The following is a 17,051-nucleotide window of genomic DNA, read 5'->3' on the forward strand; positions in this document are numbered from 1 at the left end:
AGTTTAACCGATGCGGTGGAAACCTAGAGACGAGATGATGTTGCCGATTGAGAATTGCACGCCTTTGCCTTGCCTTGCCTTGCCTGGGCTGGTAATCGGCTATACCAAGTCGCCTTTTGAGCTTTTGAGATGCGTCTTTATTGAAAAAGCTTCAGCTGCCATTAATTCACTGAATTAATAATAAACCACAATACAGGGAATTTGCGTCAAGTCTCTTGAGAAGCAAATCGTTTATTTTATTTTATTTTATTTTATTTTATTTTATTTTATTTTATTATTATAGCGTAATTATATGTTTTCCTAACCTATTATTGTTTTAGCAAAAGAATAATATGATTTTAGGAGTCTCTTAGCAAAAGAAATAATAAAATATGAGGGAATAACGTAGAAGAAATAAACACTTCGAATAAAATTGATTTTTAACATGTTTAATAAAATTTACTCTAATAATATTTCCTAATTTGACGAAATGGCTTTAAAGATGGCCTTATTTGAGTTTTTCATCCGCGCATAAAATTAAATGTGCCGGTGACACCTTTTTTTTTTTACGATTTTGCCCATGTCGCGGGACATCCACAGTCGCGAAACGCAATTTTTTTTATTTTTATTTTTCTAAAAATAAAATTTCGTCTCGCAATTGTGGACTTTTCACACGGCATCCGGATGCGTCTCGCAACGAGGACATTTTCGTCCAAAAAAAAGGTGTCACCAGCGCATTTAATTTTATGCGCGGATAAAAAACTCAAATAAGGTCATCTTTAAGGTCAAATTTCCCGATAATTAACCATGTGTTTTAATTAGAAGGTATAATATGTAGTTTATTTAAAAATAAAAAGAATAATAATAAATTGAACTCTAACAAATGAAGCTAAGAAATATTATTTGTGCTAAAGAAAACAGGCTAGTAATGACAATTTGTCGTGTCACCAAATACAATAGTCACGCAACCAAACAGTAAAAAATAATTGAACTCAATAATATATGGATTGGTCCTTTTTTTTATTAGCTTATTAAAAATTTTATGGTTTATGAATATCTCATATTCTCTATGGAACTCATTTGAATTACCCAAACAGGGAGAAATTGAGGTTGCTGCGGCCAGTGGCTAGGTGATAGAAAGGAGAGGCGCCGGAGGTGTCATAGAAAGGAGCTAAGGAATTTACGAAACCATTTGAGACAATAACGAGGTGTGCATAAATAAAGAGTTATGTCTCACCACCTTCAATTCCTTAAGACACGAAAATCGAAAGGAGAGAAACATAAACATTGAGCTATGTAAACTTATTTATAATGTCATGTGGGTGCCAAAAGTTTTGTGTTGACAGAAATGATTGATAATTGTATCCATGAAAAATGGCACGGCATAGCAAAGATATTATTTAAATTATTTAAGATGGAAATCATGTTGAGGATTGAGACGATCTCTTAAAATGACTTATGTGTGTATTTGTTAAGTTTTATTTTCAAATTACTTGTGTTCATTAATTGGTAAAAATAAGTGATTGTGTTTTTAGTTGAGTAGATGTAAGCCATTATCAACAAACGTCCGCGCCTTAGGCATATTTTTTTTTTATCTAGTTTAACCAAAGAAAATTGTTTTTGACCGATTGAGATGGTTTGCCTATTTGGTTTATTAATTATTTTTTGGATGGGCTGTCCTTATAATTGATCTTCTTTATTCTATGGGCTTACTTAGGGTCAGCCTTATCAACAAATTGTAAGCATGTGCAAGTAGCAGGAATTGGCTTGGTTATTTGGATGATGCATTTTATAAAAAGTATCCAAATTGAAAGGAGACATAAAAAACATACAGTATATTCAGACATATGAATCTGGTTAATGGAGGTTGCTAATCTGTTTTGTGGGATATAGAGCACATAACAAGAAATGAGGAAGTAGTGTCCATCGGCTAAAAAACAAAAATGTTTGAATTTATAGCACAAATGATGGTGGCTAACAATGTGGATATTATGAAAGGCTTTGTCATGATGTCGCACACTTTGGTAAATTTAATTGACAAGCAAGTGCGGACAAAAAAAAAGTACAAACTTCGCTCTAATGTCAACTAAGCTCTAAAAAGAATAGGCACACGAATTAATATGAAAGCCGTACCAGAGTTAAAGTCTACCGACTCACATTTTTTTTGAGCATCTTGAGTTGTTATTATTATTTTTTATCGTTATGAATAAAATATGACAAATAATGTCATAATTTAAACTAAATTTGTTTTAATAAGTATTCAATCGTGATTTTTAGGATTTATTGGATTAATAGAAATAAGTTGTTTCCTTACAAAAAAAAAAAAAAAAAAAAAAAAAAAAAAAAATTAAATGCTTATAGTGATAAATTATAGTCTTATTTTATGTGAATTCTTGAAAGTATTCACCTAAGTAGTGTTCTTTAATATCTTGATTTATAATGATAATTGTTTATAGAGATAGAAATTATATTTATGATGAGTTATTTGAAATTTAGTTTAAGTAATACATTATAAAATTTATTATGTAAGCAGATTCGAAAGGAATGTCTATTAAAAGTAAGATCATGGATATCCCAAACAGTTACTTTGCTAAGAAATCAAAGCTAAATCGAAATTGGACATTTAATCCATATAATTTCTAAATTATTTTTTGTATTCTCCATAATTATTGTGACTATTCTATCAATTGAAATATAAGCCAGGTTTGAAAAGGGTCTTTGTCTATGATGGTTGTTGGATAATGACTTCAGCTAATTGGACGAAAATAGTCGAATTAGAATAGACATTTTTTTTTTGTTATTAATTGGTCAAATGAAGGCAGCTGCAAGACTTAAAGAAACAAATAATAAAGCAGGTGATTAATTAAGTGAGATACCAAGATATATATGTCCATTAGTATTTTCTATACATAATATAAAAATATAAATGTCAATCAATTATCTTCAGGTACAAATTTTAAGATTATAAAATTTTATATAAGTTGTTACAAAAATTATCTAAAGGCTATAAATTAATACTCAATTCAATTTGTGTATTATTTTTTTTAATTTAATATTTTTAATTTTTCTATATACTTTTTAAATAATATATTACTTTTATCTAATACTACTTTTGATCTTTTATCATGGTGTGTATTATGTAATTATTCATATTAATATGTAACACGATCTTAAAATCATTACTTTTATTTCAATTAAAAATAAAAGAGATTAACCGAAAGTAAAAATTTTCAATATCCTTTGCGTCTACTTTTCTTCCTAATCTAAAACTTGGTTCAAACTTTTAAGCATTACTGACCACTATTTCATAGATATTATAGAGCTTTTACACAACACCTAATAGGTTAAGACTTTATTTTCCGCGGGTGAAGTTCCTTTGTAGCAACACATTTTTTTTTATATATTTAAAGAAAAAAGATAAGAAAACATATTGTGTTGGGTCCACACGATCATTGAGGTCTGCGATATGATCGATATGACTTTTTGCTTAAAAAATCGGATTTTATTGAGAACCAGCTTAACAATAATATAAAATGATTTTTAATTTTGAGATATCATATTGTTTATTTTGATAATTCTTTTATATTTCTAAAATGTTAGAATTGTTTATATGGACATTACATTTATGATTCTAAAATTTATGTGATTTATTTAGATAATTTTTATTTTAAAATATTTTATTTAAATCTTATTAGTTTTATGTGAAATGTAGAGACTAATAATGAAAGTAGGCATCAAAGTCACTAGTGTTCTCTTATTACATTCAATTCTTCACTTTCTTTGTAAAGGCAACAAAGCTAAGAACTAAGAAATAATTTTGACAATAATGTGAGTGTTTTATTTTTTCATACAATTCTTAATTTTTTTTGTACACTTTAATTCATATATATATATATATATATATATACATATATATATATATATATATACTATAATGCTTAAATATTAATTTTGTGTCATTTTATTGAATTTTAATCTGACTGTAAATAAGTATGATTAACACATGTTAACCAGTGTGTTCAAGATTAATAAAAAAAAAATAAACATTGATTGAAAACAAAATAAATGTAAAATACCCTCTTAATTTGTAATGTATATATGAAAAAGAAACAGGAGAGGAATATAATATATATAATTTTACTTGGAAATTAGAAATTATGTAATAAATTAATATATATATATATATATATATTATTTCTCAATCTGTTTTTAAAACTATACATTTAATATTATTTTTCACAATAATATGATTAACATAATTATTTTATTATAATTTTTTATCACTTTAATATTTATTAATATATTATATACAAATTTATAAATATAATTAAGCTCCACTATTCATGAATATCCATAATTCAACTCAAATATATAAAAAAAAATATATATATATCAATAGTTTTATGTAATATATTATTTATATTTTAATTAATATTAGACTTTTATTTTAATTAAAAAATAAATGATTTAACAATTATCTATTAATTTATTTTCAAAGTTGTATATATGTTGTCTCTATAATTATATATTTATTTTATTATCACTTATATTTTTATTAAACATAATGGTTAAAATAGGGTTTAGTTCTTACCCTCTTAAACTATTATATTGATTTTAAAATTTTGAATTATCTCTATTTGTCTCTATAATTATATATTTATTTTATTATCAAACTTATATTCTTATTATATATAATGGTTAAAGTTCTGTGTAAAATATGTTTAGTTTTTACCCTATTAAATTATTATATTGATTTTAAAATTTTGAATTATCTCTATAATATTTGTTATTTTTTATTGAAATTTAAATTATTTTTCTTTTTATCAATTTTATGAGATATTATATATCTTACAATGTATTTCAAATTATTTCTTTAAGTTTAACCATTAGACAAAAAATTAAACAAGTGTTTAGAATTATTTTTCACATTAATACAAATTATTTATATTAAAAATATTTAAAAATAAGGAAAAAAAGTTCACTTAAACGTATGCACTTGTACAATTAGCTCACTTACTCACTTAGACGTATATACTAATAAAGGGTCATTTAAACCTATATACTATAAAAAATTGATTCATTTAGTTTCTTTTAGTAACTATAGTTAATTTTAATTTTTAAATTTTTATATATTTATTTATTAAATATTAATATATTTTTTCTCTTTTTCTTTTTCATTAATTAAATCAAGTAATTTATTTTATTCTTAAATTATTTATTATTTTTATATTAGTTTTCTTTTTTATTTCATCTATTTTTTTTTATCAATTTTTATTTTTCATAATTTTAAATTCTCATTTTTGAAAAAAACTTATCAACTTATTTATTAATTTTATATTTTTCTATAATATTTTTTTGAATGTTAAAATTAATAATTTTTTTTTTAATTTTTGTTCGTAAGAATATTGTTTTCTTTGTTACTCTTTTGGTGTTGGTTGAATAACTTATTATTATTATTATCCAATTATTAATTATTAATTTATTTATTTTTGTGTTGCATGTGTTGAAGGATGTTTATTGTTGAAATGATAAGTCATTGTTATATTCATTAATTAAGACCAAACAATTTTAAAATAATTAATAATTATTATTAATATAAAAAAAATATAAAAAAATATAAAATTAAAATAATGAACGATAAATGCTTTTATATATAAAATTAAATTAAAATAATTAATAATAAATATTCAATATAAAAATAATAACAAAATTTATGAAAAAAATAAAAATAGAGAATTCATTTATTAATAAAAAAATAAGTAGAAAAAATATATTAATATTTAATTAATAAATATATAAACTAAAAAAATAAAAGTTAACTATGGTTTATTAAAATATACTAAAAGAGGAGTCAATTTTTTTTTATAATACGTATGTTTAAATGATTTTTTTATTAATACATACGTGTTTAAGAGAGTTAATTGTATAAGTAAGTGAGCTAGTTGTATAAGTAAATGTAAATTTTTTTCTAAAAATAAAATTATATTTTATTAATATTAAAATATTCTTTAAGACATTTATAAATACAATTTGATTCTAAGTAACTAGAATGTCTCGAATCAACTCCCCTGATAAAGGAAAACAAAATTACTAGTTTAATTTCCAATTAAAGAAAACAGTTTGATTCTGCTTTATTTACAAAGTAAATCATTTTTATGATTGAGTGAGATGGTTTAAACTTATATCAATAATTAAAATATTTAATTGATTAAGTTAAATTATAGTATTGTTAAAATATTTTGTATTTTTTTTAACTAACTTAAATATTTAAAAAAATACAAGTCAAACATACAAAATTAGCCAAATTATACGAATCAGATTTAAAGATTTACATATTTAGGCCTTGTTCGGTTCTGGGTTTTTTAAAAAACCAAGAGAGAGAAAATTTAGATGATAGGTGATGATTTTGAGAAAGTAATGATTATTTTTGGTAAAAAGATTTAAAGGGTATTGATATTTATAAATAAAATATAAAATAATAATTTAAAATAGAGGGTATTTTTGTATTTTGAATAATGATATGAGTGATGTGATAGATGAGAAGTGATTGATTGAAAAATGAATTTTGTAAGGATTTTTTAAATAACCTAAAGAGAACAAGGCCTTAGTAAGTCCTAAACTGTGTGACAGCATCCGTGCATAGTAGAGAGAGTGTCTCATTAAAGTCTTAAAAGAATGTCACATACATGTTTTGCAATGCTCATTACTGAATAATTAATTAAAATATTTAATTTATTTATAAAATATTATATTATATATTATAAAAATATAATATTATATAAATATATTTTATTATACCTAGTTGAAAAGTTTTTTTTAAAAAAAATGAACTTTATAATTACAATCACTTAAAAAATTTGTCAATTTTTTTTTTATTTATTATGAAATTTTTGATCAAATTAAACAAAAGTTTTGATAAAAGAAAAAAAAAGTTACTCAATAAATTATTGAGCTTGTAGCTAGGTTATCGAGAAAAACGATTGAGTCTCTGATTGACTCTACCAATTTTTTGAAACGAATATCAGAAAACGTCATAATAATAGTATTATTATTGATACAAATCAGACGACTGCGATCATTAAAAATTTGACGATTTCTCTTCAACCAGATAGTCCACTAAAAAATAATTGTGATGATAACTTAATTATGTAGGTATGACATATCAGTTGTATCAATCCAAAATTCTCAGCAACTACCCAATAAATCTCAATAATACTCTATGGCCTTGTTCGGATTGAGGTTTTTGAAAAAACCTAGAGAGAGAAAAAAGTAATGATTAGTGATGATTTTGAGGAGGTGATGATTATTTTTGATAAAAAGACTTAAAGAGTATTGATATATATGAATAAAATAAAAAATAATAATTTTAAATAGAGGGTATTTTAGTATTTTGGTTAATGAAATGAGTGATGTGATTGCTGAGAAGTGATTGATTGGAAAATTGATTTTGGATGGATTTTTAAAAAAACCCAAAGAGAACAAGGCCTATAAAAGACTCCAAATACTAATCATCACTCGACAATACAAAATATGTGAGTTATCGATTCAATTTTTTCGTGACACATATGACTAACCACAATACATTTTTTTTCATGCACATATCATCCGTAAGAATTTTACCGTGGATAACGCTTCATTCACAAAATGAGATATTGGATGAAATTTTTGACTACCAAAATTTTTTTCCAACAAAAGTTATATGAAATTATCTTAGTAAACAAATTGTATAATGCCACACATAAAAAATATTAATGTCTAGTCAATACATACATTTTATTTAGACAAAGTATAACAATGCCCCCACATAGAAACTATTCATGTCTTGTCAGCGCGTTTTATTCAGATGAGAACATTTGCTTGCGTCCTATAAAAAATAAAACTCTATTATGAAATGAACTCTCAATAATGTTTAATCTCTTTCTATATCTAATTCGGCTAGTGAAACCATTAGAACGATGATAAACATGTTATTAACTGTGACATTTCTATATATAACAATGAAAACAAACTCAAGATACGTTGTAACTATACTTTAGATACTATACCAAATGTCGTCCTAAAAACTGATCAAAAACATCCCCATAATGAATATAGATTGTTCACAAAAACGTTTTTATATAGAATAAATTCCCCTTAAAATACTACACTTCGTTGATTAATTAGAAATTTTGGTGAAACTATTAGACAGATCTTGACAAAATTTACATTTGATCATCAATGTCCCAAAGACTATTCGGCTCCGTTGCAAATTTACTATACAATTTTGATAGAATTTTTTTATTAAAATAAATAAGATCTCAAATATCTAGACCTTTTTAATTTTTAAAATATTTAATCTTATCTCAACTAACTAGACGATAAAACGATGAATAAATTTTAAATCATGATTAAACATTATTTCATTTCATTTCATCTCTCATTAATATCACTTAATTTATTAATAAAATATTAAAATACATTTTATTTTTTTTAAAAATATTTTATTATTATATATATATATATATATATTGAAAAAGATCCATTTATATTAAATATGAAAAAAATCGTATAAGTACTACGACAAAACATGACATGAACATAAAAAATAAGAAAAAACTGTACTCAAAAGATTATCGAGCTCATAAGTTCTCAAGAAGAACGATTAACTCACCGGCATACTCTATTGACTTTCCGAAATGAATATCAGAAAGTCATAATAATATCATTATGAATGATACGCATTGAACGACTACAATCATTAAAAATTCGACGATTTCTCTCAAACTAGATAGTAAACCAAAAAATAATTAGGATGATAACTCAAATATGTAGGTCTGTCATCACAGCCGTATCAATCCAAACTTTCCAGTAACTACCTAAAGACTCGAATATCACCCAATTAAACTCCAAATATTAGTCATCTCTCGTCAATGCAAAAGTAAGTGAGTTGTCAATTCAACTTTTTCGCAACACATACGACTAATCATAATATAACATTTTTTCATGCATATCATCCATAAAAATTCTACCGTGAATAACGTTTCATCCAAATAATGAGATTTTAAATGAAATTAATGACTCTCAAAACTTATTCAACAAAAATTATATGAAATCATCTTAACCAACAATTTATAACAATGTCCTACATAAAAACTATCCATATAATTTTATTATTATATATTAATAATAAATACATCGTCCCACAAATTCTTAAAAAAAAAAAAAAAAAAAAATTTAAAAAATTTAGATTGTAAGAATTAATGATAATTTGGATGTAACATATGTGTCAGACAACCAGCAAAACCAGTAAGTATGAAGGGAGACTAGTCTTCTTCTTCTTCTTCCTTTGCATATTCTACCAATTTCCCCAAATCATTATTATCAATAATTCATTCATTCATTGCTAGCTCTTCTTCTCCTTTTATCTTTTTTTACGGCTTCTGGTTTTACAGATTAGGTGCTTCATTCCTCAGCAGTGTCGGTAACATAATTATTTACTCAACTGGATAAACCAACCGACGGGTTTGGACGATCGAGCTCATCCGCTAGCCATGCTCCACCGAATTGTTTCCTTTCTTTTGATTCTCGTTCTTATTTTGTACTTCTCTTCGTTGGGAGTTTCGCAGTTCAAGTTACCGCAAGCAGAAGGTACACAGATATGCATGACGTTTCATTTAGTTAGCTACACTAGTTGTTTTCTTTCGAAATGAGAACGAACCCACGACAACTTCACTCCGGAAACTCGGATTTTGTTCTAGAACCTTAACCTGTTGTTTATTGCTCTAGTTTTGTTTTTTTTTTGCTTTACAAGCTTGCAACCATCTTTGTTATTCCTCAATCTGTTTCTTCTATGTACCAGTGGTTGCTCTTTACCAAATTGCTACTACAATGGGTGCAAATAACTGGAGCTTCGATCATAATACATGCCAACTTTCATCGGTGGGGTTGATGCCTGATCCAGATTTAGACGAAAGCACAGTCACTTGCTCGTGCAACGTGGGATATGACCGATATTGCCATGTTGTAAAGATGTAAAACTTCTTCAATTCCCAACTAAGTAGATGATTGTAGACATACACTCTATTTACTTCCACTCAGCATTACCCCATAGCAATTAGGGAAAATTGTTTGTAGGATCATTTTGAGTCAATGTATTGTTTTTCTTGTTGCAGTGTTCTTAAGCATACCAACCTTCCCGGCATTCTTTCACCAGAGATGGCTAAGCTTCCATATCTGCAAGAAGTGTAAGATTTTTTTTAGTGATGTGAATTTCATGCAATTCAAGTTAGATTTTCTTAATCTTGTTGTCTTTTCTCATTTTCAGTGATTTTGCATATAATTACCTCAGTGGTACAATTCCACCGGAATGGTCTTCCATGCAATTAAATAGGATGTGTGATGATCTCTTTCTCATTTTTCTTTGTCCATGATCAAATCTTGCGCTTATAAGGTCTAGTTTACAGATTGGATTATTACAACCTTCATGCAGCTCACTTTTGGCAAACCGCTTATCAGGAGAAATTCCAAAGCATCTCTCAAGAATGCCCACACTCACATACTTGTGAGTTTTCTTGTTAAACATAGGTTCAAGTATTGGCTTATTTTCTGATCTAGCTACTAATTTCAGCAAGTTCTTTTAACAGGATGCTTGAAGCAAACCAGTTTTCTGGCAGTGTTCCTCCTGAACTTGGGAAGATGGTTAACTTGAAAACTTTGTGAGGATATCTTTTTATTTTATTCATTCATCCTTCAGAAAAGAAAATTCTCTTTAATGAATATGTATTTGGAAACCTTAGATGTTTGTCTTCCAACCAATTAAGTGGAGAGTTGCCATCTTCCTTAGCTTACTTGGAAAATCTGGAAGACTTGTAAGCATATGGTTATTTTGATCAGTTATGTTTAACTTGATGGATTCTTAAGATAATTTTCCACCAATTTATAAATGCAGTAGAATTAATGACAACAATTTCAGCGGAAGAATACCTAATTTTATACAGAACTGGAAAAATCTGAATAGACTGTAAGTTTTCCTTGTGCTTTAACAGCATTGAGTAAAAAGATAATGCGATGAGATTACTTAGATTTTTGATACTCATTCACTTTGATTCTCATTTCTGAAGAGAACTGATTGCATCGGGACTGGAAGGACCCATTCCATCCAACATATCTGTTCTGACCAAGTTAACGGACTTGTTAGTACATAATTCTCTCAAGTTACTTAGTAGTTTCTGGTTTTATATATTCGTGGACCTCCACATTTGCCTCTTTATGCAGGAGGATAGCCTACATAACAGGAGCAGCTCAGGAATTCCCCGATCTAAGAAATGTTACTGGCTTAATAAATTTGTATGCATGTTGATTATGTTTTGTACATGCATTGTAAGCTATTATGTTACATTTTTTAATTTACCCCTCATGTTTAGGATTTTGAGAAGCTGCAATCTTCTTGGAGGAATTCCGTACTACATTTGGAAATTGGACAGCCTAAATTTATTGTAAGTAATGCTTATAAAGAATTTTGTTTTGCATACGCCTATCCATATATGCCTTGCATATCCATTTATTTATTTATGGAAAACAAAAGCAACTGCTAAATGATTACTTTAGCATGATTAAGGAAGTAAAAGTACCTTCCTAAAGCTACTTGAATGTTACTAAATCTCAATTATCTGGTTATTTTAGAGCTTGTTTTAAGGTTGAATCAATTAGTATTTTCTGTATGGACCAGTTTGGTGCAACTGAAAAAAAGATAAAAAAATGTCTTGATCTATTCTGTTGTTAATTACACTTCTTTGCTTTCGTTATCTTTTGACCATTTTGACGGTTGTTTAAATAGGGATGTTAGTTTCAATCAATTAACAGGAGAGATACCAAGTGCTGTACGCGGAAAGAGTCTTAAGTTTATGTAAGCATGATACAAATGCCATTGTTGAAATGCCTGCTATTTATATATATATCTTTTTATTTTTCATTTTTTTTGTCTATATCACTTATTATGCCTTTTAACTTCTGAACGTTGCTGGGGTTCGAGTAGGTTCTTAACTGGCAACATGATCTCCGGAAGCATATCTGAGTCTCTGTTGAAGGGTGGAAGTAGCATGTATGTAAACATTTTCACACTATTTGATAATGCTGCACACAAATGATTATTGGTATGATGACATTTAATTCATTTTGCAGTGATCTGTCTTACAATAACTTTAAATGGCAAAACACTCAACAACCTGCTTGTCGGGCGAATGGGTGAGGATGCTCTGTGTTAGAATATTTGACGCATTTTTTTAAATGGTCCGGGTGTGAAATCTCGAACCCATGAATATTTGATGCATTACTATTTTAACTTATTTCATATATTTTATTTATTTATTAGGAATTACTATATAAATCTATTCAGAAGCTCTTCAGAAAATTCACTGTAAGATCAGGTTCCCCATCTTTCCATTTAAACGTTGTGGTTGTTAACATATTACATCTATAAGGATGATCAATCAGCTTTTAATAATGGTTTCATATACATTATCATATAAGTTGCTGATTTTGTAACAGGAGGAGTATTCTTCCTTGTAACGAAGATTTCACCTGTCCAAGTTGTAAGTTTTCTGGTTTGGAACAAGAACCGCATTCCTTCCAACTGGCATTACATAATTTTCTATTTTTTTTCCCTTCATTTTTCTCTTTTCTCCTTTTTTTGTCTTTATCTAGATGGGTGTTCTATGCATATTAATTGTGGAGGAAGTGATTTAATTGTCAAAGAGACTACTAAGGATGTTCTGTATCAAGGAGACGGAGATGTTTCAGGTGGTGCAGCAAAATATTACATCAATACCACTAGCAAGTGGGGGTTCAGTAGCACCGGAGATTTCTTAGATGATAATGATTTCCAAAATACACGTTTCACTAAAGATTCACAATCACCAAGCATATCTGACCTGTACAAGACAGCTCGCATCTCTCCTCTTACTCTCACATACTTCAGCTATTGTTTAGAAAATGGTGATTATAATGTTAGGCTCTACTTTGCTGAAATCTTTTTCACAAATGATAATTCGTCCCAAAAACTTGGTAGGCGTCTGTTCGATATTTATATACAGGTAATTGCTTATGTTGATGACTAATATTTTGTTTAATGTGTCAATTATCTCCAGTGCTTTTGTAAAAAAAATCCTTTAATGTTTCAGGATAAATTAGTCATAAAGAATTTTAATATTGAAGATGAGGCTGGTGGTGCGCAGAAAGAGCTTATTAGAAATTTCAATGCCACCGTGGAAGATAATATCCTACAAATTCGATTTTACTGGGCTGGCAAGGGAACTACCCGCATTCCTGATAGAGGAATTTATGGCCCTTTAATATCTGCTATTTCAGTTAATCATCGTAAGTCAGTTGCATTGCATTCTGAAATTTTAACTCTATTCAGCAATCTCTTCATAGTTTATCTTGTGTTTGCTGTTTTTTTTGGCAAGAAGAGCTTAACAACCCCATTTGAAAACACTTATTGTTAATTGTTTTATGGACTCATTTTTCAGATACAAAAATAAAAATAAATTTTGAACCTGTGTCTGACTAAGTTTAGTTTCCAAATATTTCTGTACGTGGAAGCGGATCTAGATCCAAAAGAAGAAACAAATATCTTTCTTTTTGTTTATAAATATGTCTTGGTTGGTTTTGGCCAGATTTCAAAATCTGTTCAGAGGATTCAGGTCAAAAGAAAGGAAGAAAGAAGAATGTTACTGCATTTATTGTAACAGGTTGTGTGGCATTCCTTGTAATACTCTTAGCCGGCTTTATCATATATTGGAAACGCCACAAGACTGAAAAAAAGATAAATAAAGGTGAGCAAGCATATAGTCACATTAAAAGAATTACGATGCTTATAAGTCATTCAAATTTCCACCTTGAATAGATTTAGAAGGTCTAGAGTTGCAAATACGTTCATTCACTCTGAAGGAGATTAAATCCGCCACCAACAACTTTGATTGCAAGAATAAAATTGGAGAAGGTGGTTTTGGTCCTGTTTATAAGGTAATTGTGCTCTCCCTAATTAATAAAACATGAAATTTGATTCTGAATGAATGTAGTGAAAACAGGGTTACTTGTCAGACGGCACTCTCATTGCTGTCAAACAACTATCCTCCAAATCAAAGCAAGGGAATCGCGAATTTTTAAACGAGATCGGTATGATATCACGCCTGCAACATCCGAACCTCGTTCACCTCCATGGATGCTGTATAGAAGGGGATCAATTACTTTTGGTGTATGAATTCATGGAGAACAATAGCGTTGCTCATGTTCTGTTTGGAGGTAGTCACCTTTTTTCTTCTCTTTCCTGAAAGCAAATAACAATCTGATACATGTATGTTAAAATTCAGATAGAAATGAACCAATATTGGGTTGGTCAACAAGGTTTAAGATCTGTGTTGGGATTGCTAAAGGTCTAGCCTTTATGCATGAAGAATCAACACTTAAGATCGTTCACAGGGATATTAAAGCTACTAATGTGCTTCTCAGCAAGGAACTAGATCCCAAGATTTCTGATTTTGGATTGGCAAGGCTTAATGAAGACGACAGGACTCATGTTAGCACCCGAGTAGCCGGAACTATGTAAGTCACTGTTAATATTCAAGTACCCCGAGTATAATAAATATATAAGGGAATATTGAATTTAAGGGTTTTGAGTTGCAGAGGATATATGGCACCGGAGTATGCACTTTGGGGTCACTTGTCGTACAAAGCAGATGTATATAGCTTTGGAGTATTGCTCCTCGAAATCGTTAGTGGGAAGAACAACAATAATTTCATGCCAGATGATGGGAATTTCGTCTGTCTGTTAGATTGGGTACTGAAACTTAGTATATATTCTTTTGTTTGAAAATAAGTTTTGTTGGATATTAAATTTGATTTGCTTGCATGCATGCAGGCTTGTCACCTTGAACAAAAGGGAACATTAACAAAGCTTGTGGATGAGAGGGTTGGATGGAATTTCGACAAGGAAGAAGTTGAACGTGTGGTAAAAATAGCAATTTTATGCACAAATGGATCTCCTTCTCTAAGGCCTATGATGTCGGAGATTGTTGGCATGCTGGAAGGGCACTCGCCCATTCCCGATGTAACTCCGGGATCAAGTTCCTTTTCGGAAGACTTGCGATTTAAATCCATGAGAGACCTTCAACAGGAAAAGCAGAGTAAGCAATCCACAGACAATGCTTGTTCTTCTAGCTCCAACAATTTCTCATCATGCAGCAGATGAAGATTTAATAAACCTTTTGTGTTGTTATTTTATTACATATCAAATCAAATTATTTGTAATTTTACTATTTAGCTCATATTACTTAGGCTAACACACCAAAATTATTTCAATTTTATTCGCCAGTTAAATGAGACTCGAATTTTAAATTATAATTTTGACGAAAATGTAAGTTATGAATTGGACTTTTATTTTTGTTGAAAGGTATTTATTTGTAAGACATAAGGCGGCGTATTCTGAACTCTACTTCGATAGAGAGAGCGAGCAGGCAAGAAGGAAACAGAGAATTGGCGATGTCGATGGCGAGTGATCTGGATCTGGAAGGCGTCAAGCAGGCGTATTCGGTATGGGCGCTGCCACCAGTAGAAGTGGAGGTTCGATTAAAGAATCTTATGGAGAACCTTCGCGCGGAGTTCGGCGGTCCTGAGCTCGAGCCACATGTAACCGTCGTCAAGTCCGCCACCTTGACGGAGAAGGCTGCGCGGGAGAAGTTCGCTGCCGTCTGTAAGGATCTCAACTCTTATAATCTCGTCGTCGAGAAAGTCGATACTGGAACTTGCGTTTTCCTTCTTCTTCGTTCAGATCCTCAGGTATTCTATTACTACCTTAATTTATCAGTGAGATCATGAAGGAAAGCTGCCTCATCTTCTTGTGTAAGTAACTATTTCTCTTGCATTTTCTTCAGGTGATGGAAATTAGCCATGCTCATTTTGGCCACAATACATGTAAGTTATGATAATGTTGAGATCTGTTCATGAATCATTAATCAGATGATTACTTAAATCAAATGTTTGATAGATTTCAGATTACTGATTGATTCTCAATATTAATGCAGCTTTTAAGCCACATATGAGTCTCATCTATGGAGACCTAACAGATGAGGAAATGAAGAAAGCTGAAGAAAAAGTGTTCATTCTTGAGAAGAGCATATGCAGTCTTGCTTTCCAGGTAAGCCGTCTTGCCTTGTATGAAACTCCTGAAGATAAAACCCTAAAATCCTGGAAGAAGGTCACTGAGTGCTATCTTCATTCTGCATAATTTTGTTTGGTCCACAGATCTTATATATTAATTAAGAGAAATTTCAAATTTGTCACATACATTTGACATTTATTACATAGCATACATATATATATATAATAGGAAATGAAAGTAAAATTAATCATCACATTTGTAGTCCACTAGAGCCAATCAACTTAGTTAACCCAAATGTAATGGCCATGGCTAGCCAACCTCCAACAAGCACCCTAACACACGACTTGACTCGCGATGATCCTCCTAACACTGCCCCAACCGCCCCAAACACCACAAGGGCTATGCTCACAGCCGCTAAAATCACTGCCAACCGCACTTTATAGCTATCTATGAACATTGCCGCCAAGAGTGGAACTATCGCCCCTAGAGAGAATGCTAGGGCAGAAGCCAATGCCGCTTGAAATGGGCTCGGCAAATTCTCCTTCTCGGCCAATTCTTGATCATGATTCGTGATGTGATCTCTCTTCATTTGAGCAACCTCAATATCCAACTGAGAGTACACGGAGACAAATTCTCCGATTGCCATGCTACAAGCCCCGGCCACGAGCCCTGCGAACCCTATCAAGAACATTGCTTTCACGTCTTGCTTTACTGCTCCCACACCCATCATTAGCGATGCGACTGAGACCAAACCATCGTTTGCTCCCAACACAGCAGCTCGGAGCCATTGTGCCCTTTGAGAATAGTCAAAATCCACATTAGCTCCTTTTTCCTCATTATTAGCTACGGAAATGTTGACATGATCCATGAAATATTATCCAAGTCAAGTAATTAATAAAGAAACTTTGAGAAATGAAAAATGTTAGATGGATTTGAG

General features: G+C 29.7%; 3 protein-coding genes across 5 annotated transcripts; 2 read left to right on the forward strand and 1 right to left on the reverse strand.

Moving 5' to 3' along the window:
• The first annotated feature begins 9,306 nt into the window (after positions 1-9,306).
• Positions 9,307-15,351, forward strand: LOC124913716 (probable LRR receptor-like serine/threonine-protein kinase RFK1). 3 transcript variants are annotated; one of them, XM_047454132.1, is made up of 24 exons: positions 9,307-9,606; positions 9,818-9,989; positions 10,131-10,202; positions 10,283-10,351; positions 10,448-10,519; positions 10,602-10,673; positions 10,755-10,826; positions 10,910-10,978; positions 11,079-11,150; positions 11,233-11,304; positions 11,382-11,453; positions 11,795-11,863; positions 11,993-12,058; positions 12,139-12,201; positions 12,329-12,373; positions 12,505-12,548; positions 12,661-13,049; positions 13,137-13,332; positions 13,632-13,790; positions 13,862-13,980; positions 14,046-14,259; positions 14,328-14,559; positions 14,641-14,794; positions 14,876-15,351. In XM_047454132.1, exons 1-24 carry the CDS (start codon positions 9,510-9,512, stop codon positions 15,203-15,205), a joined length of 2,991 nt encoding a protein of 996 aa, XP_047310088.1. In that variant the 5' UTR covers positions 9,307-9,509; the 3' UTR covers positions 15,206-15,351. The 3 variants fall into 3 exon arrangements, with proteins under 3 accessions (XP_047310088.1, XP_047310087.1, XP_047310089.1); XM_047454131.1 differs by having other exon boundaries at positions 9,308-9,606; positions 10,907-10,978; positions 14,876-15,350; XM_047454133.1 differs by lacking the exons at positions 9,307-9,606; positions 9,818-9,989; positions 10,131-10,202 and having other exon boundaries at positions 10,422-10,519; positions 10,907-10,978; positions 14,876-15,348.
• Positions 15,352-15,379: 28 nt separating this feature from the next.
• On the forward strand, positions 15,380-16,240 carry LOC124913718 (cyclic phosphodiesterase-like). The gene is made up of 3 exons (XM_047454135.1): positions 15,380-15,792; positions 15,888-15,927; positions 16,038-16,240. The coding sequence occupies exons 1-3, from the start codon at positions 15,496-15,498 to the stop codon at positions 16,238-16,240; spliced, it is 540 nt and encodes a 179-aa protein (XP_047310091.1). The 5' UTR covers positions 15,380-15,495.
• Positions 16,241-17,051, reverse strand: LOC124913717 (vacuolar iron transporter homolog 4-like). Its single transcript, XM_047454134.1, has one exon. The coding sequence runs from the start codon at positions 16,980-16,982 to the stop codon at positions 16,365-16,367; it is 618 nt and encodes a 205-aa protein (XP_047310090.1). The 5' UTR covers positions 16,983-17,051; the 3' UTR covers positions 16,241-16,364.

Source organism: Impatiens glandulifera, chromosome 9 (genome assembly GCF_907164915.1).
Source record: "Impatiens glandulifera chromosome 9, dImpGla2.1, whole genome shotgun sequence".
Taxonomy (NCBI): Eukaryota; Viridiplantae; Streptophyta; class Magnoliopsida; order Ericales; family Balsaminaceae; genus Impatiens; species Impatiens glandulifera.

What these genes read in the sequence shown, in the direction of transcription:
- LOC124913716 (XM_047454131.1), top strand. Translation starts at nt 9,510, where the DNA reads ATGCTCCACCGAATTGTTTCCTTTCTTTTGATTCTCGTTCTTATTTTG. An exon ending in GTTACTGGCTTAATAAATTT is followed by an intron (nt 11,305 to 11,381) that starts GTATGCATGTTG and finishes CCTCATGTTTAG; the next exon opens with GATTTTGAGAAGCTGCAATC. An exon ending in ACCCGAGTAGCCGGAACTAT is followed by an intron (nt 14,560 to 14,640) that starts GTAAGTCACTGT and finishes TTTGAGTTGCAG; the next exon opens with AGGATATATGGCACCGGAGT.
- LOC124913717 (XM_047454134.1), bottom strand. Translation starts at nt 16,982, where the DNA reads ATGGATCATGTCAACATTTCCGTAGCTAATAATGAGGAAAAAGGAGCT.
- LOC124913718 (XM_047454135.1), top strand. Translation starts at nt 15,496, where the DNA reads ATGTCGATGGCGAGTGATCTGGATCTGGAAGGCGTCAAGCAGGCGTAT. An exon ending in TTCTTCGTTCAGATCCTCAG is followed by an intron (nt 15,793 to 15,887) that starts GTATTCTATTAC and finishes CATTTTCTTCAG; the next exon opens with GTGATGGAAATTAGCCATGC. An exon ending in TCATTTTGGCCACAATACAT is followed by an intron (nt 15,928 to 16,037) that starts GTAAGTTATGAT and finishes ATATTAATGCAG; the next exon opens with CTTTTAAGCCACATATGAGT.